Below are 17,685 nucleotides of genomic sequence, written 5' to 3'. Positions count from 1 at the left end.
GAACTGTGCATCGTGAAACACACAAAACTAAGAACCTTCCTGTTCCTTCCTGTGTTTCATTTTTTCCGTAACTCACATCTCTCTGATTTTGCCCACTGTATGTTGAAGATTCTGAATGTGCAGTATTGTACTCTTTTGGGCTGTATATATTTATGACAGCCAGACCACTTAGCCCAATGACGGATATTAATAATAATGTACACAATCTATGCAGGCAGTGTAGTAGCTCCACACTCCAAATCCCAGGAGCTGATTTTGGACTTTCATCATATCCAGCAGAAAACCAACGGGCTAAAATGACACAACCATGATGCAAACAAGACACTGATACCTCCAGGAAGAACAAACAATTAATAATTCATATTTCTGGTAGTTTTGAGTGGGCTGCGCTTTTGAGGCACAGCCTTCGCTCAAAGTGTCACTGTGCAAAGAAAGTATTTTGTAAGGATATCTGTGTCCCCTTACTTTTCATTTCTTTGAGCGTAAAGTGGTCTAAGAAGCTGGCTCTGTGTGTCTCTAAACACCCAATCATGTCTAATAAGAAAATGATGATTCCACTAGAATATTTCTCAAATCTCACCCAAAAAATAGGTGTTTGACTTGTTTTGTTACAACCTGTTAACGCAACGTTTGTTTGTTGTCCTGGTCATTTAGCAGGGATCTGTCCATGGTGCTGAACTGCGGATCAGCAGAGACCTGTTTGTCCAGCACCACACCGCGTCTACTCAACCAGAATACAGCAGTTCAGTGTTCACGCTTGTAAAGGCACATGGATAACGTCAGTCACGAAACTGCCACGGCAAACGATGCCAGACCAGACTGTTCAGAGAACAGAAACTCAGCAGGTAGAGGATCTACTTACACGAAAACTCCGAAAAGCAGAACTCGGATGCCAATCTCCAAAGCCAGTTCTCGCATGTTTTTCCTGCGGTCTGGGGGCGACACATTCATGATTCTGAGATATTCCTTTAAGTCAAATGGACCAAAAGCGGTGGCGGTCAGCCCTGAAGGTTGTTCACTTTGTAATCCACCTCAACAAAGCGAGCGCGCCCTAAACACACACGCCGCGCGCCTCCATCGCTACTCGGTCACCTGAAGCAGTCTTCCCCTTTTCTTGGCTTCGCCTGTCTCCGCTCGCCTCTTCGCCTCTGTCTGTTTCGGTCCCTTCGGGCTTTTTTCTTTATTGCAACTCTGTTGCTGGCAGCTGCTCGTCTACAGAGCCAAAGTCTCCTTCCTCCACCCCATCAATTACTTCAACTGGGTTGGAGTTTTGAGAGCACAAGGCAACGGCAAATGTGGGGAAGCATGAGAGGTTTGGGTTAGTGCTAAGGGGGAAAGTGATGGGAGACAGCAAAGTAAAGCGAGAGAGACTCTGAGCTCACCGAGAGCGTACAATCAGAGTGATCTCTCTCTCTCTCTCTCTCTCTCTCTCTGTCTATCTCTCTCTCTCTCTATCTCTCTGTCTATCTCTCTCTCTCTCTGTCTCTCTGTCTATCTCTCTCCCTATCTGTCTCTCTCTCTATCTGTCTATCTCTCTCCCTATCTGTCTCTCTATCTGACTCTCTCTCTCTCTCTCTCTCTCTCTCTCTCTCTCTCTCTCTCTCTCTCTCTCTCTGTTTCACTTTGGGGAATCAGATGTTTCTGGAACACCACTCTCAAAGTTTTGCGTTGGTGTCCGGTAATGGACTGGATTTCTTCTTGTCTAATCTGAAACCAAGAGACATTGCTCCTGAACAAACATATCCTCTCAAGTAATGAGGCACACACTAAATGTGGCATAAACAAGCCAGAGAACCACTCCGGTGGCACAGTGTGGGAGGGTGTTCATTGTCTCAACAGTCTGGCTGCTGGAACTAATCTATCAACACAGGCATTAGGCCCAGCACTCAGCCTGACACGTGATATTACTGTAGTATTACTGTGCAAAAAAGCCCAGGGTGGGGGAGCCCCAGTCGCTCTTGGCTCTTTCACATATTTCCCAATCTACTATAAAGAATCTAGCACCTCTGGGGTCTGTGCAGCAGTACAGTTATAAAGAGAGACACAGGCACAGGCAGTGTACCTGTGGGATGGGAAACCTGGCCAGCACTTTGCAGACCAACATGAATATTTGATGCCCTCTAAAACTGGTCTTCCTGCATTACCTGCCAGTCCATGGTGTGTGTAATTGTGTGTCTGCGTGCATACTGTATGCATGGCTGTTTAAGAGAAAGGGAGAGCCCACTGTGGAAAAGGCCCCTGACCCAAAAATGTTTCTGCCGTCTTTCTAGGTCACAAGCTTGACAAGCTGGCAACTGGCTCTGCAGAAAAAATGTAGAATGATAAAATGTAGAAAGTGTATACTTGCTGGTTAACTAAGCATCCTGTTCTTCTATGACTATGCTAAATGAACATGCTGGCCTGTAACCACACACAGCAGAGGTTTTGATCTATGCCTTTGTTTCTTTCAGTTGAGTGTTTGGTGATGTGCCTGAAGTCTTTGTCAGCTCCCTAATAGGAACAAAACAAAACAAGAGTAGATGGGAAATGGTGGTAGGTCAGGAGGTGAAATCTAACTTCAAAGCTTTCTGGCAGCCTTTGGACTTTTTCAGCTTTTAGTGAGTTTGGCATGTTTATTACAAGCTATCAACATGGTTTTACCTCACAGCATCACAGTCCTCATGATTCAGATGATTCACTCTGGTCACAGAGGCATTTGCAGACCTTCCCAAACATCAGCACAGGACCACATAAACAATTATAGGATGGAAATGAATATCACCTTGTTCTCTCTAGTTAATATCATGTTGACCTGTTTTTGTTGTTGAAAAGCAAGCACAGAAGAGCTAAATGAAAATACACTAGTATGGTTTCTATCTTTTAAAGTATTTTCTGTAATTGCAATTAACATTTTAATATTTCCAATGCAACCACAAGGGGGCACAATCCCTTAGAGGGTGCCAGTGGAAACTGGACTACTGTTGGTCAAAGAAGGAGAGGAGGAAGGCATGTTCTTAGGCAAAGAGAGAAGAGGAAGGGCAGGAGTGTAGGACTTAGAGTAGGGATTTGAATGTAGGGACTTTGTCAGGGAAAACTAGAGAGTTGGCTGATATGATGGAGAGAAGAAAGGTGGATATCTTGTGTGTTCAGGAGACCAGGTGGAAAGGTAGCAAGGCCTATAGATTAGGAGCAGGGTTCAAGCTGTTTTATCATGGTGTGGATTGAAAGAGGAATGGAGTAGGAGTTATCCTGAAGGAGCATTTTACTAGGAATGTTCTGGAGGTGAAGAGAGTGTCAGATAGGGTGATGAGTCTGAAGCTGGAAGTTGAAGGTGTGATGTTGAATGTTGTCAGTGGTTATGCCCCACAGGTAGGATGTGAGTTAGAAGGGAATGAGAAATTCTGAAGGGAGATGGATGAGGTGATTCAGGGTATCCCTAGTGGTGAGAGAGTGGTGATTGGGGCAGACTTCAACGGACATGTTGGTGAGGGAAACTGAGGTGACGAGGAAGTGATGGGTAAGTTTGGTATGCAGGACAGGAATGCAGAAGGACAGATGGTGGTAGACTTCGCAAAAAGGATGGAAATAGCTGTAGTGAACACATTCTTCCAGAAAAGAGAGGAGCATAGGGTGACATATAAAAGTGGAGGCAGGAGCACACAAGTTGATTACATCTTATGCAGACGTTCCAACCTGAAAGAGATTAGTGACTGCAAAGTAGTGGCTGGGGAGAGTGTAGCCAGACAGCATAGGGTGGTGGTGTGTAGGATGACTCTGGTGGTGAGGAAGATGAAGAGGACAAGGGCAGAGCAGAGGACCAAGTGGTGGAAGTTGAAAAAGAAAGAGTGTTGTGTGGTTTTCAGGGAAGAGCTGAAACAGGCTCTGGGAGGTCAGGAGGTTCTTTCAGATGACTGGACAGCTACAGCTAAAGTGATCAGGGAGACAGGTAGGAGGGTACTTGGTGTGTCATCTGGAAAGAGGAAAGCAGATAAGGAGACTTGGTGGTGGAATGAGGAAGTTCAGGAGTGTGTTAAGAGGAAAAGGTTAGCTAAGAAGAAGTGGGACACTGAGAGGACAGAAGAGAACAGACAGGAGTACAGGGAGATGCAGCATAAAGTGAAGGTAGAGGTGGCAAAGGCCAAACAAAGGGTGTATGAGGATTTGTATGATAGGTTGGACACTAAGGAGGGAGAAGTGGATTCGTACAGGTTGGCGAGGCAGAGAGACAGAGATGGGAAGGATGTGCAGCAGGTTAGGGTGATCAAGGACAGGGATGGAAATGTGTTGACAGGTGCCACAAGTGTGATGGAAAGATGGAAGGAATACTTTGAAGAGTTGATGAATGAGGAAAATGTTGAAGAGCACAGAGTAGAAGAGGTGACTGATGTGGAGCAGGAAGTAGCAAAGATCAGTAAGGATGAAGAAGTACAGAGAGGGCCAGAAGGAGCTGCATTGTGTCTTTGTAGATTTGGAAAAAGCATATGACAGGGTGCAGAGAGAGGAGCTGTGGTTTTGTATGAGGAAGTCTGGAGTGACAGAGAAGTATGTTCGAGTGGTGCAGGACATGTATGAGAGCTGTAAGACAGTGGTGAGGTGTGCTGTAGGGGTGACAGAGGAGTTCAAGGTGGTGGGACTGTACCAAGGATCAGCTTTGAGCCCCTTCTTGTTTGCTGTGGTGATGATTAACAGATGAGGTTAGACCATGATGTTTGCAGATGACTGTCATCTGTAGTGGGAGCAGAGAGCAGGTGGCGGAAAATCTAGAGAGGTGGAGGTTTGAGGTGCTGAGGTTAGAGCTGCCAGGAAGGAGGCCTAGAGGAAGACCAAAGAGGAGGTTCTTGGATGTACTGAAGGAGGACATGAGGATAGTTGGTGTGGGTGAGGAGGATACAGAGGATAGGGTTGAATGGAGGGGGATGATTCGCTGTGGCGACCTCTGAAGGGAGCAGTTGAAAGGAAAAGAAGAACATTTTAATATTTCCAGTTTCCTGACTTACATCTGTATTCTTTTTCTTTCTCTGCACAATATGAGTTTTGTACGCTGAGCTTATTCTCACACTGCAATGCTGGTCATAAGCTGTGCTCCAGAAGTGGAAGAGCGCCAATAAGTCAAAGTGGAATGGATCATTATGAAGTCCATCTATAGCTGTGGAGGCATATACTCACTGCGTTTGAGGACATTCCCTGTGACACAGTGACTCATTGTGCTTAAGAGGAACAGGTCTACTGTTCCCTGAGTTCTGCACTTTGTTGGACCCCTTTTCTCATTAAATTGTGGGTTAGGTTTTATTGGAAAACATCCCTCATTTGTGCTTTATATACAGAGCTACATCACTATGTGGGCAGAATTGTTACATTCTGACCAACCTAAGGGGGTGTAAAGTTTAATGCTGCTGTATAAACCTAATAAGTGAAAACAAATTCTTTTGCTGAAAACTGCATCTGTGGCCAAGTAAATGTGTCTGAAAAAATACCATATTCCAGGCAACTTGAAGGATAATGTTGTTTTTACTTTATTCTGGGAGTTGCAAAATTAGTGACTAAACATTTGAATCAGCTCTTTAGCCAGGACTGCCAACTGTGTCATTAGCTTCAACAACTCCCCAGAGTGGAGAGACATATTTCACCACACTGGTTGGCATTCACTGGCATTTCTGAATAAAGAAATTAGTCACCCAAAATGTTTTCAGTTTTGTCATTATGTAATTACCTTTATGAACCTAGTGTTTTATGTTCTTGGAAATTTTAGATAATGAGAATTGGTTCTGGTAAGTTCAACCATGAAATTACTTCAAAAAGCAGCATAATTCAAGTGTGTTAAATGATGCTGAGCCCCAGTTCCAGCTTCAGTCTTGTATGTTTTGACCTTGTGAGTCTGGTTCCTTTGGTTTTCACTCCATTACCTCAGGTCCTTATTTTCTGGACTCCTCACGGATGTGGTCATTCCCCCATCCAGCCTCCAGATGTCCCTGTATTCTTTCCCTTTTACTCTTTTACTGTTGTCTGTCACCTGACTCTCCTCGTACACAGGTGTTTCTCTTTCCCTCATCAGCTCCTCCTATATTCTGTGATACAGATCGTTTCTTCTGCTTTTTTGCTTTAGCATTTATTCCAGCTGTTCCTGGATTAATTAACATGCAGTTTGGAGGTACGGTAATTGGTGACTCTAAATTACCCATAGGGTGAATGTGAGTGTGAATGTTTGTTTATTTTGATAGATGCTTTCAGACCAGGGGAACTTTTTCATAGTCCTTTGAACCTTTAGTGGAAGTTCCCCTTTTTCTGTGTGTTTGCACCTCAAGAACTGAGAACTTTAATAGTTTTTTAGCTTCTACTCCAGATTAGGTAATTTTCCAGTGCAACAGGAGCCATGAGTGATGCATGTGTATGTTGATTTGCCAAACACTACTTAAGACAATGCAGCACCGGCAACCAACAACTTTAAAAGTTCATTTTAGCAATGTAAACAACAGTTTTTGCCTTGGAAAAAAATTGACCGATGCTGAAATCTGGGCTGCCTACGCAATAGAGAAAATTCAGAGAGATTTTGATGGAAATAAATTCTAACTAGTATTAGTAGTTTTCATGATCTTTCTTAGTTGATGATTTTTTAAATACATAGTTGTACCTCTTTAGACCTCTAAAACTGCTGAAAAGAAAGGTAAGGGAGGAGAAAGCTTGCTTCAGATGAACTGCTCACAAGTCACCATCATGTATTCTGTGAGTCACTACTAAAAATACTGGAATCACTGTTGTAAAGAAATAAGGCTGAGCTGATGAAGCTCTTTGAAAAAGGCTGACAGAAACCTGTGCCAGTTAATTTCAAGCAAAGTATGTGTTAAAAACTGTTCATTTCGGCATCCAGCTTTGTTTTAATCACTGTGTGTGAGTGGGATTGTTTTAAACACCCAAAACAAAGAGCAGGGGGAGAGATCAATAGACCGTTTCACAGCAATTCCACTGCTTCACAGGGTCGAAGTTTCCTTCCTGTGATATGAACAGTTTAGTTAGGACACCCTGTAATGAGACAAAATCATTTAATTTTAGATGACAACAGCTTTACTGGACCAGATGACGCTGAAATTAAAATGTCAGCTGTCAAAATTAGAACAAGACTCTGACAAATTGTGAGGGTGTGATCTAACAGCTTAGCTGCAGAGGGTCTTGACATATTAGTCATTTCGACCTGTTTTTTTTTTTTTTTTTTTTCCTGCTCATTGCTAATGCAACCTTCTACTTAGCTGTTCATGGAAAAAACAGAATGCAGCCTATCATGGAAGTGTTTCTAGATAATATTAATCTGGGATGAATTCAACCCTTTAGATTTTCCATGTAACATAAACACATAGGACAAAAACTTAGTGTGAATCCAAATGTCAACATCCAGCAGTATGTCATTAAACGATATATCACAATGAAGATACAGGACATCTTATATCTTTCTATCATCGTCATCATGAGCTCCTTTTAGGAATAAATTTTAAAGTGTCAGTTAATACTGAGAGGAAAAATGCTGTGTATAAAATTTTGTGTACTAGGTCTCTTACGAACCATAGCTATTGATGTATGTCTTGCTCCCACTACTGCAGTCAGTTGTATACATAAAAAGCATCTCCAATAACTCAACATATTTTAGGTGATAGAATATCCAAACCTGACTTTGATACTGTCTGTATTCAGACTGAATCTATTACTTTGCAAACATATTTCAAGTGATTCATTCATGGATGGCTACAGAGAAAAGAACAGTTCTATGTACAGAAAAGGAAATGGTTCTGAAGCTGTAAATGTTTATGGCTGTAAGTTTGAACTGAACCTCTGCATTCACTAGTGGTGGGATGCTGTGAACAGTAATTTTACAGATAAAAAGAGGGAAGAGGCTTTCCTCTTATCAGTGTCCTCCATTTTAGTATACTCATGGTCTTACTCTTGGTCTTTAAGCATAATACAGCTTGACTAATCTGATCATCATTACACTTATCAGAGCCAATGCCATCAGTGAAATTAGGAATTAATGTCAGCAATTAGTTCTGCCTTTGAAACTGACACACAGTGATGAAATATTAAACTGCAACAAGAATAGGAATATTCATGCAGCTCTTTTTGTCTGGTCGGGGCCTACTGTGGTTTTATTTGATGTGCAACTGTGTCACAGAGCCTTTCATTTGCCTTATTCTAGTGTGAGTTTCTGGACAGTGACTGCAGAGAGGGCATTACTTTCTGGGTGGATAAATCACTGGTCTTTGTGGAAAAGACAGAAAATGAATCAGAGCTGAAATCACTCTACCATTTATGTCTGTGCATGCTCTTACAGCAGATGGAAGATGTGTGTGTGTATCATGTGTGCATACATACAAAATTAGACTCTAAACTTTCATAGATGAGCCAGGAATTGCTTGACATGAGACTCTTGCCATTGATCGTTCTGTTAAATACCTATAGCAAAAATTCTTTAGGGTTTTGGAGAGGATTCACTCTTTAAACAATGAACAGAGAAAATATCCTGATTCACCCCTCAAATATACTTTCTTGTTGAGTAAGAGAAGGTATTGATTTACCCAGGGCTTTACTTTGAGTACACAGCCTCCTATTTGCTAGTGTGTCCACAGCTGTTCTCCACAGCCCCATGGCAATGTCACCCAGCTGCTACTCTCTGTGGGACTTGTCACAATCATTTCTGTCTTATATATTAAACACCCACATTCAGTAAACACCAGAACCTCACTTTCAATCCATAATGATGACAGAAAGACAATACCTTTATGAGTCTCACAAAACTCCTGTACACATTCCAGGTTGCAATGCACTAAATTGCAGTTTTAAAAAGCTTGTGTTCTATATACAATATTTCTAGGAGAGAGGATTGCTTCTATAAATTAGTATAAAATACTGAATATTAAAACATGACATGAAACTCGCATCTGGTTTGTTAACATTTAACCAACATTACTACTGTACATGCAACTCAGAATGCAAATCCCAGTCTGTAGCACTGTGTCATGGGCTTTGTGCACTGACTATTTACCCTGAGTATACTGCCCTATGATTTGTGTACATAAATGTGACACTTTTTACACTACAAAAAATGCTGCCAAGAATAGTAATTAAGGAAGCTATTGCAGTTTGCATAAAAGGGTGTTTAAGAAAACACAATTTCCACAAGACAGTTGCCCTAACTCTATTCGTAGCTTTGTTGCATTTGCATGAGCAAGACAAATATCATCATTATCATGAAATCTGATACATGGATTTGGTGATGTCCAAATTTCCCACAATAGAACCACCTGACATTAAGTGTGGATGTACAGGACCTTTCAAATGTGCTGTCAAGCTTGATTTTACAATACTGAACATCGAACTGATATTTCTGCTTGTGCATATAGACAATCATTTACATACAGTATGTGAAATCTAACTATCACATACTGCTTAATGTGTTCAATTTATTAGACATCCATAGCCTTACAACCTAACTGGGCAGAATTTCTGGTAACTAAACCAGCCAGTGGTGATTTTCTTGTCACTTCTTTTCAGCCTGGATACATAATTTTGCCTTAGATCATGGGAAGAAAAATCTAAAATCCCAGTAATGAGGAGAGAATGTGCTAAATCTAAATACCAGAGGAGATGAAGTCCCCAAAAATAGGGGGGGGAAGAGGCATAAATACTAAAGTGAACTGCTTTAGAAAACAACTGGGCCATCGTCTCCTGTTCTCACATGTGCTTATTTACTGCAAAATTTATTAGGCAGGTAACTGTTGTGCTGAAAAAAGATGCAATTAACTCAACAACACATTTCCTAAATTGCATCTCACTTCAGTGATATTGTACAACTTTGCCGTAAAGGTCAGAGATGACAATATTATTACCTTGAGCCAGTCACTAGAGCCTAACTTTATGCTCCGAGAATTTATCTGTGTGCAGTAACGCGTGACACTGTCTGCAGTCTGACTTAAAATGAAGTAAGTATTGCATAGTGTACTGCACATGCCATGGCCTAGCTAATGAAATCAATGTGAACTTTATCAAAAAGATCAACTAGTGTAAGCTAACATATTTTCACAATGTTTTAGGATCAAACAGCTGCATCACAAACCTTCTCTTTCTTCGTGTTTCCTCTTATCTGGTTGGTTTTAGCTTTAATAAAGATACGAAAATCCCTTAAACCATATTAAAATCATAAACACATAAACACATAAAACATATAATAAAGGGCAAAACAAAACAAACAAAAACAGTTTGCCGAGATGTCTAATTAAACTTATTACAGAAATGTGTTTCTAATTTTAACTCCCTCATGATGGAGGAACTCCATTAAGAGCATGTGTAATTATGTAAGGAAAAGCAGAATGAGGATCTCTCTCTGAGCAAATTACACTTGTTCCTTTCATGCCAAACTGCTCCCAGTCATTTTATTTTAATATGAAACAAGCCAAGGTCTACTGTGTTCTTTGTTATTCAACTCAACCTACCATCTCAGCCAATTTTGTTAAAAAACCAGCCTAGATGTATTTTCTTCCTGTTGCATGGTGTCAGGCGCTATGAAGACGCAGTTGTTACAAACCGTATCATGCTGCTGCCCTTCATGCTTTTTAAAGGGATGTACTGTATGCAACCGTCAGCATCAGTTACACTTACATACGTCACTGGATGCAGACAGTATAAGGTGAGTTATTCCTAAAATGCAGTCTTTTGATCATTTCATTTATATTGTCACTAAATTTAATTTCTGCCAATGCACTGATATGAACTTTAATAAATGTTTGCCAAATATATTTCTGCATTTATGCCTTTTCACAATTTATTGCTGGTCCATAGTCAGTGTTTGATGAATGTTTCATCATCAGTGTTGCTCATCAAGGAGGTTTTCACAAAAAACAACTGTTTTATTTTCTGTTATTCAAACAAAAAATATATTATACATAAATTAATAGCACAACAAAGAATGGGAATTGCAGGGTAATAATATAAAACATTTGTATTAGGTATTTCTAATTTAACCCTCTGGGGTCTGAGGGGGTTTTTGGGGCCTGGACAAATTTTGACATGTCCTGACATTTGTGCTTTTTTCAGTGTTTTATTTAAAATTAAAAAAATCTGTCAAGGATTCTCAAATTTGTCACTTCTGCCATTATGTTGAAGGGACTGAAGGAATGAGTCCCTGAAAATGAAAGAATATGATTTTTCTGACAGTGATATGCTGACATTGTCGTAAGAGTATCAACTTCTGAACAACTTGGTCAAATCCCGGTCCACCCACCCATGCTCCATGACCCATTTCCATTGTGTCATTTTGTATCAGGGTGGTTTGCAAGGGTCACTCACATGGTTCATTGCTGAAGCTGTTGCTTGAAACATTAGGTTTTCCAACACTATCTGGCTGTGCAGCCCAGTCCGCCCAGCCACTGACTGTGAAGCCCAGAGGCAGCTTCTCTACTCATTCTCATAGTGAGTCACTCCATTACCTAAGTTTCCTTTAATTTAGTTCAAATTGGCATATATCATCAAAAGGTAGATAATGCACAGATGTTCCAGCAGCATGCTTTCTTCAGTGTCCAATTACCCTTTGACCGTCAGTCAGCTTATTAACAAAAGGTATGCCAGGTGGTTAGCTATGGCAGGTGGGTAGTTGTGCATAAATACCAAAAAAAAAACCTAACGTACATGTACAGAGCTATAAAGAAATTAAACAAACCAAATTATGAATTATACGAGTTTTAAAGACATTTATTTATGTGAAGGAAAAACATATTGACTACAAAAAATGAAAAACAACTGTGATACAACACAATGATAAACATTGTGTTGAGTTAAGAAAAATGTAGTACAAGTGGTACAAGAGACAGGTAAAATTCCTTTTACATTTAATGTAAAAATCAATATAGAATTATTTTCTTCAGATTACCACCTCCTATCAAACATTAAATAAATAAATGCCCATGATCCATATAAAGTGATTATTCTTTCCTGCTGTGCTTTTCTTTCTCTTTATCATGTCTTGCTGTTGTAAATGCTTCCATGATCTCTTACCAAGCAGTGGCCTGAGCACAACAGTGCCTGTAATATACGTGAGGAGCTTTACAGAGCAAACAGGAGACACACATTCAGCAGAGGAGAATGATGGGACACTGGGGACAATACTGGAGCCCCAGTGCTGCTTGGCACAGGCCTGTGGTGAGCCCTTCCAAGGCCGTTAGGTAACCATCACTAATAGGGGTACACAATGACCTATGCCAGCAATTGTCTAGGTATTCATGACTGCCAAGGGAAGCTGCGTGGCAGTGCCGGTGAGATAGGCTGAGATTTCTTTACTCTCCTGCCCATTTTGGCACCAGCTTTTTCCAGATGACAGCTGGTGAAGTCATTAACAAACTACCACGTTGCTCAAAACACAGAAGGACCTCTCTCACTCAGCATGTCAAGATGCTGTCGCTGTCCAGACAAGTTTCTGGGGACAAGTACTAAAACACAAGGTATTTCTGCATGTCCGGTCTGCGCATTATAATCTTAAAGGGAATACAATTTTAAGTTATGTCAAAGATTTTGCACAGCACTAATAATATTTGTGCCAATGTTTCACACAACCAAAAACCTGAAGATGCCTTTATTTGTAAGGATTAGTTCACCCAGAAATGACTTTTTTCTTCACAATTAAATCTTTACTGTCAAAACAGCTAATCACAGCCCCCCAGAAGTGTCCTGGTATTTAGCACAGTCATTATCCCATTTGTGTGGCTACAGGCAAGTGGCATTATTCAAGGTGTCTGGCATTGGCATCAAATTTCATAAAAAGGTGCTGCAGGGATGGGAACAACAACACGTGTGGACATATAACAAGAATTATATACAGTATATTAGCCTACAAGGAAAAAAATGTATATGCACATACTTACCTGATGAGACATTATTGTAATGTTTTCACATTGCAGGTTTGTACAGTTTTAAGTGAATAACATTAATGACTCGTGACCATTTTGGCTTTTTAAATTCGTACTGTTGTTGGGGATTATGACAACTTAAAATGCCACATTTCTTAGATCCGTTTCATAGCAGACATGTTGTCAGACTAATAAAATAAATAAACTGAAAACTTAAAAATTGAAACTGAATATTTTAAAAGTGAAACGGACAAACTAGAAATTGAAACTGAACTATTTACTTCCAACGTCCTCATTTCTGCTCAGTGACTATTGTCTCTAATCTCATTCTTCGCACCTGTGCTTGACCTGCTGAGTCAAAGTGGACACCGTGTAAAGCTCATGTGCAGGGACTTTGAAGACGTACAGCAGTCATATGGTGCAGTGAGGGGCCAGGAGACTTTGGCAGCCTTTGGTAGAAACATGCAGCTCATCATTTTGGTGAAGGCTTCATAAAGTTGTTGGAAGGACGGCTCGAAAATACTGTACCTGCGTCTGAAGAAAGGGGTAAGCTAACAGCAGTAAAGGCTGGCAACATTACTTTTACGTGTTGTTGTCTAATGCTGAGCATTATATTTTGTCAATACCACTGACAAAATAAACAGGGATAGCTTAGACATTTAACAGCTGTTCTTCTGCTAACCTTAAATAAACATTTAGCCAGCCTAAATTAGCTAACCTAGCTGTATGGGTGAAATTAGCTGCCACAGGGGGCCACAACAGCTGCGGTTATTTCTGTGGTTTGTTTTGTTTACCTATAACTCAACATATTAGAACAAATTAAGATCACTTTAAGTCTAACACTGGGTAGTTTACTGACTAACTGTGTCTCTATTACTGAACAGGAATAGAGACTGTTTTTAATTGCAGTGGTGAAGGCTAACACTAGGTTTACTAATGAGATCAAATTGCAGACTTTGACATGTATTGATGGTGAGAGTAGCCAAATAAACTCTTCTTTTCAGTTGTTGTGCTTTATAGTAGGCTGCCATAGGGTACTACCTCAACTCCACATTCTCAACTACCCTATTAAACAGTGACTATTATGTATTGACAACTACTAATGTTAAATGTTGAAGCACTACAGTGTCTAACACATTGATATTATGAGATGAGAGATGAGACCATTACTATAGGAGAAGAGAAAGTATGACATTAGTGCCTAAAAAAAAAACAAAAAAAACATGTCACACATGTTGCTTATTGTGGGTATTACCTAAAAAGTCCAAATATAATTCTCCTATTAACAATACATAAGGTACAACATGTACACATGAGTTACTCAGATGTTGGCACAAAGGAAAATCTCTTACAACCAGATGCTCCTGCATGTCCGTTACTTAGTATGTGATTCTTTGGGTTTGGATTTGATTAGTTTTATGTTTGAAATGAAATAGTGTGCCTTTGTGGCCATTTCTTTTGTCTTAAAACAAAATGTTTCCAAATTTTAAGGCTTCTTGTGATGCATCTCAGTGCTTAAATAAACTGCAGCTGAGTAAAATGTCCAGCAGAGAGCAGCAAAATATCACTTTAAATCAAGACAGTGGCGGTAAGAGAACTTGATTTAATGTGGGATTAACATTTTAATGGAAAACTGCTTTCTACTAGTACTGCTACAGTTTCTGTCATTACATATTGTGAAATATACGTAATAAAAAGCTGTCCTGAAATTATCACATTAAGAGACATTAATATTACATGAGCAACTTGGACACATAGGCTACAGAGGTGCAGTTAAAAATGATTTCTGATGATTTAAGGTGAGTTCTCTATAAAGACATGCTTTATATCTGAAAGCTGAAAAGTAATTTTATTGCCATGACACATTTTGTTTGTACTTCTTTTAGTTGTTCCACATCCTGGAAGAAAAAATGTCCTCGTAAGACCAGCAACAATTGTAAGTCTGTTTTTTTTCTTTTTTTTCCTATTTATCTGTAATCAAAAGAATATCCCAGACAAGCATTACATATATTAGTGAAACATCATTCATTTTGCTGAAATGTATTTTGCTTGGTGGTACCACATAATATACACATTTTCTGTCTTGCTCCACTGAGTCTCTCTCTCTTAGAGATGATGTTTATATGGAAGAAATGAGGCATTTGGTAAAGGAATCAGTGACATGGGATCAATTAACTGAAACTGAACATCGTGCACATCCAATAAAATGAGGCATTTGTTACAACAATCTTTCTCTAATAAAAACATTCATCATTTGTCCATTATCTATATTCATCCATCCATCCATCATCTATACCCACTTATTCCTAACCAGGGTCCCAGGGGTCTGCTGGAGCCTATCCCAGCTCTCTTTGGGTGAAAGGCAGGGGTCCACCCTGGACAGGTCACCAGTCCATCACAGTGCCTCCAATAAAAACAATGAAACCATTTAAGGTCTTAAATGTCTCTAGTGCAGTGTCATGTTGTTGTGTGTGATACAACGTCTTGCAGGAAGCAAGCATATCACATCTTTGGAATAAGGATGTAACATTGGCAACAAAGGAGGCCATTACTGCTATTCTTTCTAATTTAGACCCAAATTTCACCTTATTTGGTCGCTCTCTGTCATTCAGGCTTAACTGAACTGGATGAAGTTAAAACGTCCTGTATATTTGTTTCAGTTGCTGAATGAGTCAGGAAAGAGGTTTTATGATTAGGATTTTACGAAGAAGGCAAATTGTTCAGTATGTTTTCCCAAAGGTCATTAATAGTATAATAACAATTAATAATGATGACAGTGGTTTATTTATGCTAATGCAAGATGGTAAAAGATTTTTAAACTGGATTATATACAAAATCTAAAGAGGCTAAAGTATATTTATAATAAGTAAATAAACATTGAGACTAGCGACAAACCCACAGCTATACCATGTGTTGAATATACAGTAGTATATCACAGTGTACTAGTACTGTACGCTCAGCGGAGGAGAGTCATTGATTGTGTTCTTTGTCACATCGGAGCAGTGAAGAATACTGACTGGTGAAAGATTTGCAACATCTTGTTGCACATGAAAGAACCTAAGCTTCATCGAGAAGTAGAGTCTATTCTGTCCCTTCCTGTGGACATCCTCTGTGTTGTAATGTCTGTCTTTTGTTGATGTTCTCCAGCCAAATCAAATGATAAAGTAGAAACCTGAAGCTTAAAAGTTGTCAATGTTAAAGCTGATCCATGTTTGGTCACTGGTTTCCCTGTAGTTGTCATTTTGGTATTGAGACCCTTGCTTGCATGTGTAATTCTTATTTTATACACTAGATGGTGATGTCACACAGGCCATTTTATTTCAGGTCTGTGACCTCTCTGGATATATAATGGATTTCAAATTTATTCTGTGTAATATTAGCTCATAAGCTTATTTAAGAAGCTCATAAATAGATCTCTTTAATCTCTTTATGTGAAACTTTGATCTTTCAACTCATCTAAGCATAATTATTTTACATGTTTCACATAAACGCAGCAGGACCATGTAAAAAAAAAAAAAAAAAAGCCTAATAAGTTAAGCCGACATCAAATGAAACATAAAGAAATAACTTTAGATTGCTTGTTTGAAACGCATTTGCGTGTGCTCTTTTATTAATTGAGAAAACAGTGTCATTTAAAACCTCTAACCCTGCACCTGAATGCTGGGATTGCTGGAGTGTAACCCCCTAGTTCACAGGAGTCGGTATGTTACGGGACATTATGTCGAAGCTCTACACAAGTGAAGGTTTGGGCTGGGTTTTGCAGTAGCTGTTCTCGAACACTGGAAAGTGAAATTTGCAATAAACTGGGCGGTGGTGGAGATAGAGTAAAGCTAAGGGAGAGAGAGAAAGAGCAGAAGGCAGAGAGAGAGAGAGAGAGAGGGGGAGAGAGAGGGTGGCAGATACTTGGTAACGCATCACAGCAGGACAGGCAATCGAATCTAAAGGCGCTCAGCCAGCGACGGACACGGACGAGGAAGGTAGGACGATATCATAATGACATTACCGTCCTGCTATGAGTTGCTAGACACGAAACGGTGTTAAACGGGTGACTGCGGCAGGGAAGACGTTTTCACACCAAGGATAATGTCTTTCATTATTTAGGTTGTTATAGTTGTGCGTAATGCTCGAGTTTTATGCTGACATAGTTATTTTACTTTGGTTTACAGTTACGAATATTTTCCTACGAATTCGCCAATAAAAGAATAGTTTTAGAAGTATCGGACTGACAATGTGACAGTGTTTTGGTCAGCTGTCAGGTCAGTTCATGGGAAATATGAAATGGCATCTGCGACCACTTCATTCAAGTTATGTTTCCCTCTGTAATGGTCCGCTCCAACTGTTGCTGTTTTTCACCACAGGCTGTTTTATTAGAGCAATTAAGGAGCCCTTGGATGTGCGCTGGTGTGCAGGATTATGCAGAGGTGTCAGGTGTACAGTGTTATCTCAGGTAGCCCTGGTGACTCCAGACTGCCTGCTGGGAAGCGCCTTGGTGCACACTTACTAATTCATGTGTCACCTGAACGCAGCAGCGACGCAACGCCAGGTTAAAGGGACGCAACTGTTAATCCTGGGCCTAGGTCACTTATTTTGTTCCCCAATATATTGTAGCTTCTTGTAACTGGACCGTAGACACAGCGTTAGCAGTATCAGTTGCTAAATATTTTATGTAATGGCGCTTCATAGACAGCTGGTGCAACTGCAGAATAAAGCCAGGCTGATTCTTGTCATTTATTAATTTTTTTTATCCCATGGCTTAAGTGCCGAGACTTTTCAGTCAATTACTTTTTTTGGCTGATACTATGCAGATTTACGGCGTTTGGACTTTACA

At 40.0% G+C, this 17,685-nt stretch overlaps 1 protein-coding gene across 1 annotated transcript in view; it reads right to left on the bottom strand.

Moving 5' to 3' along the window:
- Positions 1 to 951, bottom strand: part of plpp4 (phospholipid phosphatase 4) — a 40,318-nt gene extending 39,367 nt beyond the window's left edge. The window contains exon 1 of the mRNA XM_026309719.1: positions 863 to 951. Within this exon, the coding sequence (XP_026165504.1) occupies positions 863 to 951 (89 nt within the window). The remainder of the gene's footprint in view (positions 1 to 862) is intronic.
- Between the last annotated feature and the right edge of the window lie 16,734 nt (positions 952 to 17,685).

Source organism: Mastacembelus armatus, chromosome 15, assembly GCF_900324485.2.
Source record: "Mastacembelus armatus chromosome 15, fMasArm1.2, whole genome shotgun sequence".
Lineage (NCBI taxonomy): Eukaryota > Metazoa > Chordata > Actinopteri > Synbranchiformes > Mastacembelidae > Mastacembelus > Mastacembelus armatus.
The sequence above is the reverse complement of the archived record's forward strand: the minus strand, read 5'-3'. Positions and strand labels throughout refer to the sequence as shown.